A 14,084-nucleotide genomic window follows, 5' to 3' on the forward strand; every position below is an offset into this window, starting at 1 on the left:
GCCACTTAAATATCACATCATTGATTCTGTCATATGTGAATGTAATTTGAGAAGTTGAAAGCCAAGGTTAGGGGTTCAAGCCTGGGTTAGGGATTAAATTAGTGGCTCAAGGGTGGGTCACTTAGTCAATGTTTTAAAAGAAGGGAAAGCCTGGATAAGGATTTCCAAGTCACCTCTACGGATTGATCAAAACACTTGGCACTACTTCCAAACATGTCTTTTTTTTTAGTCAGTTTTTATTGAAACTGAAATGAAACTCGGGAGAAGCTTTGTTATTTCAAAGCAAAAATCAGTCAGCACATTTTTTTTGCTTTACATAAATATACAAAGGTAAGACTTGTTTTTTGTATTTTGTTTTTTGACATATAAATATCACATCCTCGATTCTGCGCAACAGTGTGAAATTATTATTTTTTGCATAGAAAAATATGTCAAAATAGTGCATTTTAGTTCCTACGGAGGCAAACTAAATAATCTCTTAATTGCTTTGAGCAGATTTTTAAAAAAGCAAGACAACATGACTGCTGGTGAACGAGTGGAACTGCATCAGGCCGACTTTGAATCCGACAGAAGCATCGAGGACGTCCAAGGAAATCTAAGTAAAGCCATAATGCATCAAAAGCGTATTTGTCGGAAGTTGGAGGGAATCAAAGCAGCGGGTTGTCCACTTTTACCGGAGAGATCCATTTGGGTGTGAAAACAAACATGATCTTTCATTGGGGGTGGACTCGGAGATAAACAATCAAAGTCAACCTGTAATATTAACAATAAATATAAACAATATTAGCATTTAGTCCACGTCGCCCCCTTCAGTCCCGAGGTGGCATGACATGCATGTGTTGGTCCTCCAACATGCTGGAGCAGTCCATGGACTCGCCAAGGGGGACGTTGGGAGACCAGCTCTCGCCAAACACGTCGTCGTCGTCATCATCATCATCATCATCATCATCCTCGCCGCCGGTGTCTGTCCCGTCTTCTGCCTCCGGCCCTCTGTAGGGCGGGATCTCCACCACCGTGTACTTCCTGGCCCAGCCGCTCAGCACCGCCTCGGACCGGCAGGCGGACGCTGTGAGGAAGCAGACACGCAATTGGTTATCTTTAAGATGACAATAGTGGGTTAAAAAAGGTCTACACACCCCTGTTCAAATGCCAAGTTTTTGTGATTTAAAAAAAAAAAAAAAGAAATCATTTCAAACACATTCACTCCCGCCATTTTCACTGAAGCAACCCCCTTCGCTCCCGGCTGTTTTACTGGATTTTGACAGACTTTGCAAGGCCCACAGAATATTGTGTTCTATTGCTACAAAAACATGGAACCTACCAAAAGAAAGACTAGAGTCTCTTCTTTCATCAGGAAAAATCTTATTATTTATATTATATATATAATATTTTTCTATCCGTTTCCGTTTTGCAGTAATTAGCATTAGAATATAGCTAAATGTCATCATTATTCACAAAACCGTTCATAACAGTGGGGGAAAGAGCTTTTTGCAACATGGCCCTGGTTGATCTCTTACACTCTGCTGCCACCGGCCAGCTGTTTTTTTTTGTAACAACTACCATTGCTTTAAGCGACCTCTTCAGGTCAGAGGCTGCATCAAAGCCTTCTGTTGGCTCTAGCATAAAAAAACAACAACCCAACAACAACGTATAAATACGTCTTTGGGAGCTGGGCAATATTTAAAATAGAACGTTTTTATATGTTTTTGGGAGCAAATCAGTTCATGTGGTCTTGAACATGCACACCAGCCACAATTTAAAGTACCTCTAATCAACCCCAAATACAATTCAGCTGAGAGGGTTTTAAGCCTGAATTGGGATTTCAAAACTAGCGTTAGGGTTTCAAATGAGGTTTTCAAGACAAGACAAGCAAGAGTTACAGTTTCAAGCAACTTAGGGTTCCTAAGGTACTCAATGACATACATTTGTAACATTAGACATTAAATATGTTGGAATGTAAGTAGGTATTTTTCTATAACATATAGGCACTAGTAAGCGTCTATAAAATGTTAATTTGTGTGTTTATGAATCCTTGTACAGTATAGTACGGTAGGATTATTTTATACAGAAAAATTATTTCCGTAAAAAAATTGTTATCATTGATCACTCACATGTCACAGTGGAGGCCAGCGGGTGTGAGTTGCAGGGGACGCCGGGGCCATTGTTGTTGTTGTTGATGACGGCCGAAGCGGTTCCAGCGCCGGCGTGGTGGCGGTACAAGTATTCCGAGCGAGGCAGTAGGGGCGACACGGGCAAGGAGTGACACTGTCGTCCCGGCAGCTGCTGCCAGTAGAAGGACGCGGACGGGGCGGCGGTGGCCGAGGCGTGCGGCCGGCTGGCGAAGGCGCTGCCCGGTGGCGAGCGCAGGTCGAAGACCAGTGAAAACACAGACTTGCTGGGCACGTCGTAGAACTTGATGTTGCCGCCGCAGAGGTCCTCGCGCGCCGTGAACGGGTTGACCTTGCGCGCCTTGGGGGCCCGCCGCGAGGCCGGCGGCTCGTAGTACGGGTCTTGCACGTTCACCTTCCTCGCCGCCTTGCATGAGAAGATGTCCGACTGGCTGCGACTCAGCCAGATGTTGCGGCGGGGACGTGGCGATTTGGGTGGGATTTTGTTGTTGGGGAAAATCAGCGGGTTGAGTCGCTTCAAACCCTGAATCTTCTCCCCTTTGAGTGGAAACACAGCAAGTTCAACATTATTTAATGGTAAAACAATTGTCCTGTTTTTACAGAGATCACGTAAAAGAAGACACAGGATTTATCTATCTGAGCCAAAAAATTAGATGACAGCAAAGAACATCTGGTGTGATGTATAAACTACTTTCAACTTTGAGTGTCAAAATTAGTGCATTCATTTTGAGTTCATTTAAAGTTCCTTTAAGCCACAATTTTTTTTAAACGCATGGTTAATGACCGCCCTTTACTTGGAAACTTGTACTGGGGGAATTCCAGTCACAAGCAGCAAGCATTTCCACGTCAAAATTTAGCAGTAATGAATTTAATAATAATGCATATATTTGTGGATATTTGGGTCAAGTTGTATTTTACATTTTAAAAAATGTGCAGAATTTCACAAGTTACTCCATGTTAAAGATTAGATGGCTCTTAATATGAAAAGAAAAATGCACTGAGCAGTCATCAACGTCTTACAAATGCAACTATGCCATCTAGTGGACGGGGGGAGAATAGGGAGACCCGGGAGACATAAAAAAAATTTAAACTTAAAATATATATATATATTTTTTTAATCAGCAAATATGTAAGGTGGGCAATAAATCTAATTAATTCGATTAATCAACATTTTAAATCTAATCGTTGAGAATTTGTTAAATTGTGAAATCGAATTTTGTTTGGATTATTAAAAACTGTTGCTTTTATGTTCTATTCTGTTTATTTATTTTATTTTATTTTTACCTGGATATTTTTTGAGTCTACAATAATATAGTTTTTTTTTATATATTACATCCAAATGTTCTTGTCAGATGTAATGTTAAATGTAAGTTTATGTTAAAGCTGATTTAGAATCAGTAAACAATATTGTTGTCTGAACGTTTTTTTTAATATATTAAACCTTTAAATAAATGTTTGTTGGGTTTATTAGATTAAAATCGTAATTGTCCTGAATGACTGGGGAAAAAAGAAGGGAAAAAATAACAAACGAGATTTAATTTTTTGGCCCTATCGCCCAGCCCCAAAAATATGCAAATCTCCGGCAAAATGTGAATATGAAAGAAGTCAAGTGTAACTGACAAACCTTTAGGCATCAGTGTCTTCTTATCGCCCTCTACAGCCATTGGGGGGCACTGGTGAGCCTCGTCGCCTAATTTGAGGCGTGCCAATGTCTCGTTCAGGTGTCCCACAATGTCTGGGAAGGAGGGTCTCAGCGTGGGGTCCATCTGGAAGAGGACAAAAAAACACCACCTCTTCATGGACAGAAAACGCTCATCAGTAAATCCCTGTAAATGATCTTCTTTAGTCTTTTCGTGACTTTTACAAATAATCTATAAAGACAAGTAGTCACTTATCCAGCTTTTGTTAGAAGACCCCCAGGAGATCGGGGTGGGAGGTGTCTTCAGATTAGAGACGTAATCCGATTGCTGCTTCTGTCTTTTTTCGTAAATTCAAACTGTCAGAGGGTGTCGGACTCACGTTGCAGCAGTTGAAGGCCAGCTGAAGGAAGTCGGGCGGACAGTCGCCAACCATGTGCTGGAAGGTGTGATAGTCCAGGCCGAAGTTCTGCTCAAGAACACAAAGGGAAAGAGTGTGTGATTATAACAAATAGGAACATGACGGGGATTCTTGTTCTTTTGTCGGGATAATCAGGCAGCGAATATTCAAGATGGCATTTCATTGGGAACTTTAAAAGAACATCTGAAGGTTATCAAGACATTTTTTCCCTGACTTTCCAGGGGGCGCCACTGAGCGACTTTGACATTCACCTCTGTCCGTGGGAGAAAATCGGGGTCAGCCTGGATCCTGGCGATGATCTCACACAAGACGATGCCGTAGGAGAAGACGTCAGCCTGAGAGAAAGAAAATCATTCGGTCCAGCTCGCCACGTGTCTTGGACCGCTACTTCCTCAGTCCGTGCAAACCAACCTTTTCGTTGTAAGGTTCATCTCTCAGAACCTCAGGCGCCATCCAGAAAGGAGAACCCACCACTGAAAGCTTCGCTCCTTCCGTGCTGCACAGAAACACGTATTAGTGAATGACAAACTGGATTTGAGTTGCTTCAGGCTTATTGTTGTCCACTGAGCAATGCAACGGCGGGTAAGAATGTGCTTTTTGTGTCCTACTGAGAGCTGCTTCTAACATTTGAACCGACTGCGCAAGTGAAGGAGGAACACGTACAGATTGGCGGGGATCTTCTCGGCCAATCCGAAGTCTCCCACCACCGCCGTGTAGCCGCCGCCGTCATCGCATTTGATCAAGCAGTTCTGGCGAGAGACCACCCAACAAAATCCCCTCATTATGATCTCCAAACTTCTAATACGGTAAATATTAGTCAAGTCAACTCTTCCTGTAACTATATGTCACTGGCATAGATACATGAACAACGCTACATTGTTTGTAGCAAGCAAATGAATAAAAAAAAAATTAAAAATTAAAAAAAATTTAAAAAGCAAATGAACATTCTGAAAATTTGGTGTAATGTGATCACCTCCCAGAATCACTGATCTGGACGGTTGCCAAGTCAGCAGGTGGCAGTATTGAGTCACACATATAAAAGGACCACAACAGTAGCCTGTATCATGCGCTGTTACTGGGCCAACCCACCTTGGAGGTGAGGTCTCGATGGAAGATGCCTTTGGCGTGCAGGTAGGCCAGACCCCCGGCGAGGTCGCTAGCCAGCTTCACTCTGGTGGGCCAGCTCAGGTGCTTGTTGCTGTCCAGAAGCTGCTCAAGGTTGCCCCCGTTGATGTACTGCGAGCACAAAACGCACAGCAAAGAAAGATCAATGACAAGATATGCATACCGGTATGTCATCAATAAACACTGAACCTGATGTTCAAAATTTAAGCGAAGCCAATGCGATAATGCTGAAATACAGAAACGTGGAACTGCCATTGTGGAGTTAACATTTCTGACTGGGAAATACATTCGAACATATTTGTAAGTACTTTTAGGCTAAATGCTAAAAATGTAGCCTTTTTTTTTTCTTTAAATAATGCCACGAGGTACAGCATTGACTTGCACAAATAAAGGAAAAAATATTTGGCCTATATTATACAGTACCAATACATTGGAAAATTAGTAAACAATATTTATATATATATAAAAAAAAAAGATCTATTACGTCTGCAGTGCACGATTTCCGTTCAACATTTTTTCACATAATGCCACAGGGTATTACTTGCACATACGCATACCCAGCAGACTTGCAAATAGGTTCGAATGTATTTGCCAATCAAAAAGGTTTACGCCACACTGCCAGTTCCATGTGTCCATACTCAAAAGTATTGTAGTACTAACATATGAAAGGGAAAATACACAAACATTAGGGGACCAAATTAAACAATGCATAAAAAGTACCCAAAAAATCTTCCTAACAATACAAAAATACAATGACAAAATAAGACAATTATACAAAATTCAATATCTATTTAAAAAAAAAAAAAAAAAACACACTAAAAATACAATGGAAAATACACAAATAAAAAAATTGGGAAAATAACACAAATATTATCCAGTAAATAAAAATATTTTAGATATTAGAATAAAATTAGAAAGAAAATACACAAATTAAAAATACATTCAAAAAATATAGTGTTATCTAAAAAAGCACAAATGTTATAAAATACAAAAATATTTAAAAATATATATATAAAAATATTACAATAACACAAAAGCCACTGGATATATATTTAACAAATATTAGAGGGGAAAAATAGAAAAAAGAAATAATGCAGATGAAAATGCATGCGTCCCTTAACATGTAGTACATGCCATTTGTGGTCTGGATGTTTTAGAGAGGAGGTCACACATTAATACAAAATGCTTGAGACTGGCCAGCGGACCGCGAGGTTCAGGGTCACTAGTCAACTCTCCCGCAGGCCCGCCAGACTCGCAGGCGAGCCGCCGCTTCAATTTGCTCGGCAGGAAGTGGAGTTCTCTCTGCTGAGCGAAGGGCGTCTTTGGCTCTTTGATCCAAAAAGAACTTTGCTGACCCCGCCATAAAGACGCTCTAATCCTAACGTAAAGGCGTCACGGAACGCGAGTGGTTAACGCGGATCAGGGCTCGGATTTAGGTCAAGAGGCTGATGCTGTTAAATAACTCTGAGTAAGAAATGACACTCAACTGGGATGACATCAGTGCAATCTGATTGGATGCTTGCGAAGTGCTGCTATCCTCCAAGGCACCTGCATGCGTGTAGTAAGCTGCAACTAAAATAATATTTTTCATGGGTCTTAAACATTTCAGTACTGCAGATTTTCTTTTTTTGTTTGTTTATTGCATGTGTGTGTGCGCGTGTGTGTGTGCGCACAGTGATACAAAGGCGCATTGTTTGCTAGCAACTTTTAGAAAAAAACTATAATCCTGCAATTAGTCCAGATGATTATTACTGGAAATAGCATTACTTTAGGCCATGTCAAAGCAACATTATTATAAATAAATAAATAGTATTGGCTGGCAACAAGTTCAGGGTGTACCCCGCCTACTGCCCAAAGTCAGCTGGGATAGGCTCCAGCACCCCCGAAAAGAAAATGGATGGATGGAAATAAATTTTCATTGGGGGAGGGGGGAAGGGGGTGCTATCATATAAAATATCCCTACATACATTTTAAATTTACTGTGTTTTTTAATTTGTACTTTTTCCCTCTTGATTTCCGAATTAAAGTCATTAAATATCCCAATTCTTGGATTAAAAAAACTCGTATTAATAATCATGATGATAGTTATGATGATAATAATAATATAATAAAAGAACATAAACATGCATGTATATCCATCCATCTATAGAAAAATTACTGTTACAGTGATCCCTCGCAATAACGCGGTTCACTTTTCTCGGTCTCGCAGATTTTTTGGGGTGCAATTTTGCATGCATGCATTTTTTTTTTTTTTTTTACAGTAATGTACCTATCTTATAAAATTTATGAACATTGTGAATGTTTAAACAAGAGAAAAATTGGAGAAATTGTAAATGCCTCAAAGAGAACAGTGTATAAACTGTGCGGTGAGGCGTTTTAGAGCTTTAAACAATTATAATAAATGTAAAACTTAAAGCTAACTACTTTGGGTATTCTAACCGAGCAAAAAACGAGGGAATACTGTAAAAAAAAATTGTTAATTATTTATTTACACTCAAATTTATGTATCATTTTTATACCATATGCCATTTTTATATTTATTAGTGTTGTTTATACCAAAAGTATTAAAAATAGCAAGTCTTTGTTAAAAAGACTCCCTCTGGGGACTTGGGGGCGGGGTTATAAATATCTTTCCTCTTCAATTTCACTTATTCACAATTTTTCTCTCTCAATATTTTTGCAACAAAAATGTTTGTTTTTTGAAAATGTGAAAATGATGTGTTTTGTTTGTTTGTTTGTATTTTGTAAAATGTCTTGGGTTTACAAAAAAAAAACACTAGGAGATTTGTTTTAATTATTTAAAAAAAAAACATTGATATATTTTGGAACTTCTATCCATTATAGCAGCTTTAACAAAAAATGTCCACATGATTTTGCACACCAAAACAACAGGTGGCGCTATAAACCCCAATTTGAAAACATCTCTAGCCAATAAAAAAAACCTGAAGAGTGTCACTTCCAAAAAACACACAACAATTAAGTATTGGTGAAAATACTGTTGGTGTGAGTGCAAATGAGGCCTGTGCCCAAGCTACACTGTGACTTGATTCTCCATTTGCGGCGCCGCCACCCCCTGCCCTCAGGGCCTATTGAGGGTCAGATGACAAAACAGCAAAACAGCAAAACAGCATGAAGCCGCCACCCGAGTTCAGCCACGCACGCACATCATGTCGGCTATTTCATGACGAGTCTATTTTTGCAAATGTTATACCTGCCAGGGAAGGACGTGAATAACATCCACAGCCTACCTAGTTCAGTAAAGTCTGGACTGTAAAAATGTGTTCTTACCTCCGTCAAGGCATGAAGCTGGCCCTCGTGCACACACACTCCCTTGAACCTGCAGATCCACAGCATTATTATTATTATTATGGGATCCTTTACAGTAAGAAACAATTGGACTTGTTGAGTCACACTTTTTGATTGTCAAACAAATATTTAAAAAACAGGTTAACCACTGCATACTAAACAAAAATAAAGTCAAACTACTAATAGAAAACAAAGAGCATACAAGCATGAAAACTAAAGCCAAAATTCCAGAGATTCCAGCAGCAGACAAGACCAGACAAGACAATTGTCTCCTCCTGCAGGTTTGCTGTTCCAGAACTTTTTGCTGCACCTGGCCTATCAAGGTGATGTCCACCTTGTCGTCCTCGCAAATGTACTTAAACATGCAACAGGGACACTTGGGAGTGTTTAAGACACCAAATGTGGGTCTTTGCTTGATGGAAGAAACATTGTTGTACTTAAAAAAAAATACTAATAATTATCAAGTTGCTTTCATGAGTTTTTTTTAAATCAGATATTCATAAAGAAAGAACAACTCAATTTCTTATTCTTTCAATTAAACTAATCCATTTCAAAATTTGAGATCAATACAAAATTTGGCATTTTTCAGAATCACCATTTATTAATATTTATTACTTATGTAAAAATCTATACAATCCAAAATTATCATTATAAATATTTTATTACATTTCTTTGTTATTTTTAAATTTGGGACAGTAAAGTAAAAACAGGACATTTTAAATGGTCTGTCATATTTTGAATAGGGATGTAACAATAATGACAATATCGTGATATAGCGATATTAAAACTGCCACAATATATCGTCGTCGTCATGCCACGATATTAAAAGCAGCACATCTTTTAAAAAAGTCAAGTTGATTTCCATTTGTGCAGTTCTAGCACTTTTTTTTTTAGTGCAGTTTAATTTTCATTCGCCATGTTTTGGCCCTTCTACGTTTAAAATCCACGCGATTGGTCAGATGAAGGGGAACGTAATATGCTTGTGAACCGAGTCAGTATTTGGAGGAACTCAATATGTGCGCGTGCATTAGCAAGTAAGTGCCTCAATATTAAATGTTATTAGAGATTGTAGGTTGTTTATATGCATTGTTGTAATGTACAAAAGCACAATATTGTGTGTGTGTGTGTGTGTTTTAGTATGAGCTCTTTTTTTACAATACTGTGACCTTTTTTGTCTTGCCAACCTCCCCACAATATCGTGATAATCATCGTATTGTGAGGTTTGGATATTGTTACATCACTAATTTTGAATAAGTTAAACAGTTTAATCTTATTATTCTTAGACAAAAATGAGCTTTGTATTTAAAAAAGTGTTTAATTTGTTCTTTGGCCACACTTATAACTCAAAACACTCTTGTCAAATCATCTTTACCCACTGAAATAAATGGAAATACCATTAATCCGTTCCAGCCTCACACAAAAAAAAAAGTAAAAAGTCAAATGTGTTTTTTTGTTTTGTTATAAAAAATATATATACAGCAATGGGTCAATTAAATAGAATTAAAAACAATTGTAACACTTTGTGATTGAATGAAATGCACATTGTGCTGCACATTCTGGGGCAGTCTAAGACCGAAATACGGATAAAAAGATAAAGAACTGCATAAAGTTATATTGTTGGTTTATCCAATCCCAAATGGGATTTTTTTATTCTGCCATTTTTTTTATTTGTTTAAACTTGTTTTTAATTTGAGAACCAAAAACTTACAATCCAAAATTCGCCTTTTTCTTCTTTTGAGATCTATTTTGAAAGTTGATTCTTCAGATCAAATTTATGCTGCCCTGCTTTTCACACCACTCTTGTCACATTTGGGTGGTCTGATAATGTATGTTTTTGTTTTTGTGTGTGATCAACTTGTGAATAAACACAATTATGGAGGGTCTCCCACAAGCCAAAGAAAAGTTCAGCTTGTTTGGAGGAAAACAACAAGCCCCTTCATTGTCCGCTGACAACACACAGAAATACACACCCTGCTGCAGGAGGCATAAACAACAAGGATGGCATTGTATAACAAACACACGCACACACACTTATGCATGCATGTCCCCCCACCCACACACTGCAGAATGCAGAAAAAACAACAACACACTGGGGGGCATGAACGTTGCTGCTGCCTTCTAACGTAAATTGACTTTTACATAGCTAACGTAAATAATAGGCAACATAATTAATTGCTTAATCAACAAGTAATCGATATCCAAAATTATTTGAACACTATTTTAAATAAATTATGTAATCGTTTAGAGCCATCGTTTAACTTAAAATTGTCTAAATCCTCCAATTTCAGCCTATCAACAGTAACAATATACTGATTTCTGTTGCCCTTCATGAAAGCAGACTGATTCATTCTTGTGTTTGATCAAAATAAGACATTTAAAAACATCTACATTTACTTTGGAAAACAGTGACCAAATCAGTTCCTTCAAAAAGATCATCAAACAAAACCATCAATCCATCTCATGTGATATTGCTTAATTGCGGCTTTCAGTAATTTCTGGACTATAAGGCGCACCTGGCTGACTATAAGCCGCGCTAGCTAAATTTGGGGAATACTCGAGTTTGTTACACATATAAGCCACACCAGACTATAAGCCGCAGGTGTTTTAATGTTACCGCACCGGGTTCTCGCTACTTTTTTTTTCCATAATGAGGGTGCAAATTGTCTCGCTCTGTCTCTTCTACTGTATATGGGCTCACTTGGTTTGTTTTGCTCTGCCTGATGCTCTTGTGCTTCCTTTATAATGCGCCCCCTTGTGATCTGATGGATAAGCCGCACCTTTGTATTAGCCGCAGGGTCGAATAAAAGTGAAAAAAGTAGCGGCTTATAGCCCAGAAATTACTGTAGTTCATTTTTTTTCAATCACTAAAGAAACACCGATTGTTGGTTAATAATAAACAGTAATTGAGGAAAAAATGGTTTTGTAGTACACTAATTATACAATTAATAGAATAATCGATTAAAAAAATATTCGATAGCGACAGGCTGACAGCCCTAATATGATGTGTGTATATATACACACACCGGTAATAAGAAAAATAATTGATTTAAAAATAATTTTAATTTCTTGTTTATCTCGTTCTAATTCACTTTATTTCTATTTTGATTACCGGTATTATGTATTTACATTTAATTTCACATTTTCTAAATATTTTCTCTTTTATTTTTGAAATTGTTTTGTCTGTGCAAGTGTTCCTAATGTTATGGCCAGTGAGCAACCTGGAATCATCATGATCATAAATTTAAAAAAATCCCTTTAATAATCTTTTTTAATTGTATGTATTTTACAGTGTTAAACGTTGCTCTATATTAATTGGAAAAAATTGTTCTAATATTGAATTCTGGTATGTCTTGTATATATGCTTTTTTGTTTGTTTTGGCACATTTTCTTGTGTTATTTATTTGAATTTTATTTATGTAATGACATGACTGCAATTGAAACTTTGAATCTTCTATTTGTCTCGTCTTTTCTTGTATTTATTTGTGCAGGTATTCATAAGAAATGTCACGCTCTAGTTTTTATGATTGTTTAAAAAAAAAAAAACTTTCAATATAATGGACAGAATTTGAATTCATATTTTTTTCCATGTATTTCTATGCGCGGGAGCGTACCTGAGTATGTTGGGGTGCGAGAGGCGGTTCATCAGCTGCACTTCCCTCAACATGTTGGCTCTGTTGCTGCTCAGCTTGTTCATCTTGAGCGCCATCACTTGACCCGACGCTCGGTGGCACACCTGCAACGAAGCCATTGAAATTAGACACGGATTAGCCATTGCTGGAAAAAACATTGCATACATTTCAGATGAAGCGAGGTCAACCATCAGACAATGGAACAAACGCGCATGGATCGATTCGCCTTGATTGGGCATGATGCTTTCCATCCGTCAGGCGGTTGGTTAGATAATGCTCACGTAACCCAGTACACACGCTGACAAGCAAATCACACCATCTCAGCATTATGCAATGGTCATAAATGTTGGTTGACAGGAACAAAAGCATCAGTTGTAAGTCTAACGCCGAGTAGTTACTGACTGACAAAAAAACACTTTACTGTATTTTAGTCCAACAACTACTGCTTAAGAGTCAACCACAAGTGTCCTTTGAGACTTCCCTATTTACCGCCCCACTTACAATTTGAGCTTTTCCACTGAACTTATATTGTATTAAGTCAATGTTATGCTGTAAATGCATATCGGTCAAACTCCCACATTATTTTCATTTTAAGTTAACTTGAAGCAGACACTGTGAAACATGCTGACAGAGTGGAAAAGGACATGGTGGACATTTTGTCTAATGTTAGCATGTAATGCACCAACATGATTCAATAATCAAATATGCAAATATATATATATATATATATATATATATATATATATATATATATGCATATTTGCAGATATATTTATATATATATATATATATATATATATATATATATATATATATATATATATATATATAAATATATCTGCAAATATGCAAACCACATTTCCAATGAAGTTGGGATGTGTAAAATGCAAATGAAAACAGAATGATTCGCAAATCCTTTATTTATTTATTTATGTTCAACGGAATACACATTTTGAATTCGATGCCTTCGATGCTTAATTAAAAAATAAAATGTTTGGAACATTCCACAAGTGAATTACATGACAGGATATAAAAGCCCCCCCCCCTTAAGGCTCAATTGTTCACTAGCAATGATGGTGTAAAGTGGGTAAGCAAATAGTCCCAACAGTTTAAGAGCAACGTTTCTCAATGTAAAATTGCAAGTAATTGAGGGATTTCACCAGCTACGATCCATAACATCATCAAAAGATTCAGAAAATCTGGAGACTTCTAAGCGGCAAGGCCGAAAAACCAACATTGGATGCCCGTGACCTTCGACCCCTCAGGCAACACTGCATTATAAAACGGCATCATTGTGCAAAGGATGTTGCCACGCGGCCTCATACACACTTAAGAAAACCAATGTCAGTTAACAATTTGTCGGGTCACTTTGAGCTTTTCTGAAAGTAAACATAAGTAATGTGGTAACTTTTATAAATTTTACTGTTCTATATAGCATAATTAGGTTCCTTATTTCGCATCCTTGTTTAATTTAATCTAGGGATAGACCGATTATCGGCCGGGCCGATTATCAGCGCCGATATTCATCATTTAGTGAATATCGGCATCGGCCATTTTGAAGAATCAGAGCTGATAATAGATCCATAAAAAAAAAAGGGTTAACTTCAGGGAATTAATTTAATTCATTTTTTTTTTTTTTTTAATTTTCAGAGATGCTGCTGACCCTAAAAATGTAAACATTTTATACTTCAGATATTTTGAAATTTTGGAATACTTTATTTACTGTAGGAAACAATTGCTTAAGTTTTTATTTAACTTTTGAAAACATGCTGCGGCCCCTTGGACATCCCAGAACTTTTTGTTAGATATTTAAAACAAAGATGTCAATTGACTGAGA

The 14,084-nt window shown here is 37.5% G+C and overlaps 1 protein-coding gene across 3 annotated transcripts in view; it reads right to left on the bottom strand.

Moving 5' to 3' along the window:
• Positions 1-210: 210 nt before the first annotated feature.
• tesk2 (testis associated actin remodelling kinase 2) overlaps positions 211-14,084 on the bottom strand; it is a 31,079-nt gene continuing 17,205 nt past the window's right edge. For all 3 annotated transcript variants that reach the window (XM_077558208.1, XM_077558207.1, XM_077558206.1), the window contains 10 exons: positions 12,230-12,351; positions 8,601-8,649; positions 5,277-5,423; positions 4,851-4,936; positions 4,599-4,683; positions 4,439-4,522; positions 4,149-4,235; positions 3,754-3,895; positions 2,112-2,666; positions 211-1,066 (listed from right to left, as the gene is read on the bottom strand). In XM_077558208.1, the coding sequence (XP_077414334.1) occupies positions 810-1,066; positions 2,112-2,666; positions 3,754-3,895; positions 4,149-4,235; positions 4,439-4,522; positions 4,599-4,683; positions 4,851-4,936; positions 5,277-5,423; positions 8,601-8,649; positions 12,230-12,351 (1,614 nt within the window). In that variant the 3' untranslated portion in view covers positions 211-809. The remainder of the gene's footprint in view (positions 1,067-2,111; positions 2,667-3,753; positions 3,896-4,148; positions 4,236-4,438; positions 4,523-4,598; positions 4,684-4,850; positions 4,937-5,276; positions 5,424-8,600; positions 8,650-12,229; positions 12,352-14,084) is intronic.

This window comes from Vanacampus margaritifer, chromosome 2 (genome assembly GCF_051991255.1).
Source record: "Vanacampus margaritifer isolate UIUO_Vmar chromosome 2, RoL_Vmar_1.0, whole genome shotgun sequence".
Lineage (NCBI taxonomy): Eukaryota > Metazoa > Chordata > Actinopteri > Syngnathiformes > Syngnathidae > Vanacampus > Vanacampus margaritifer.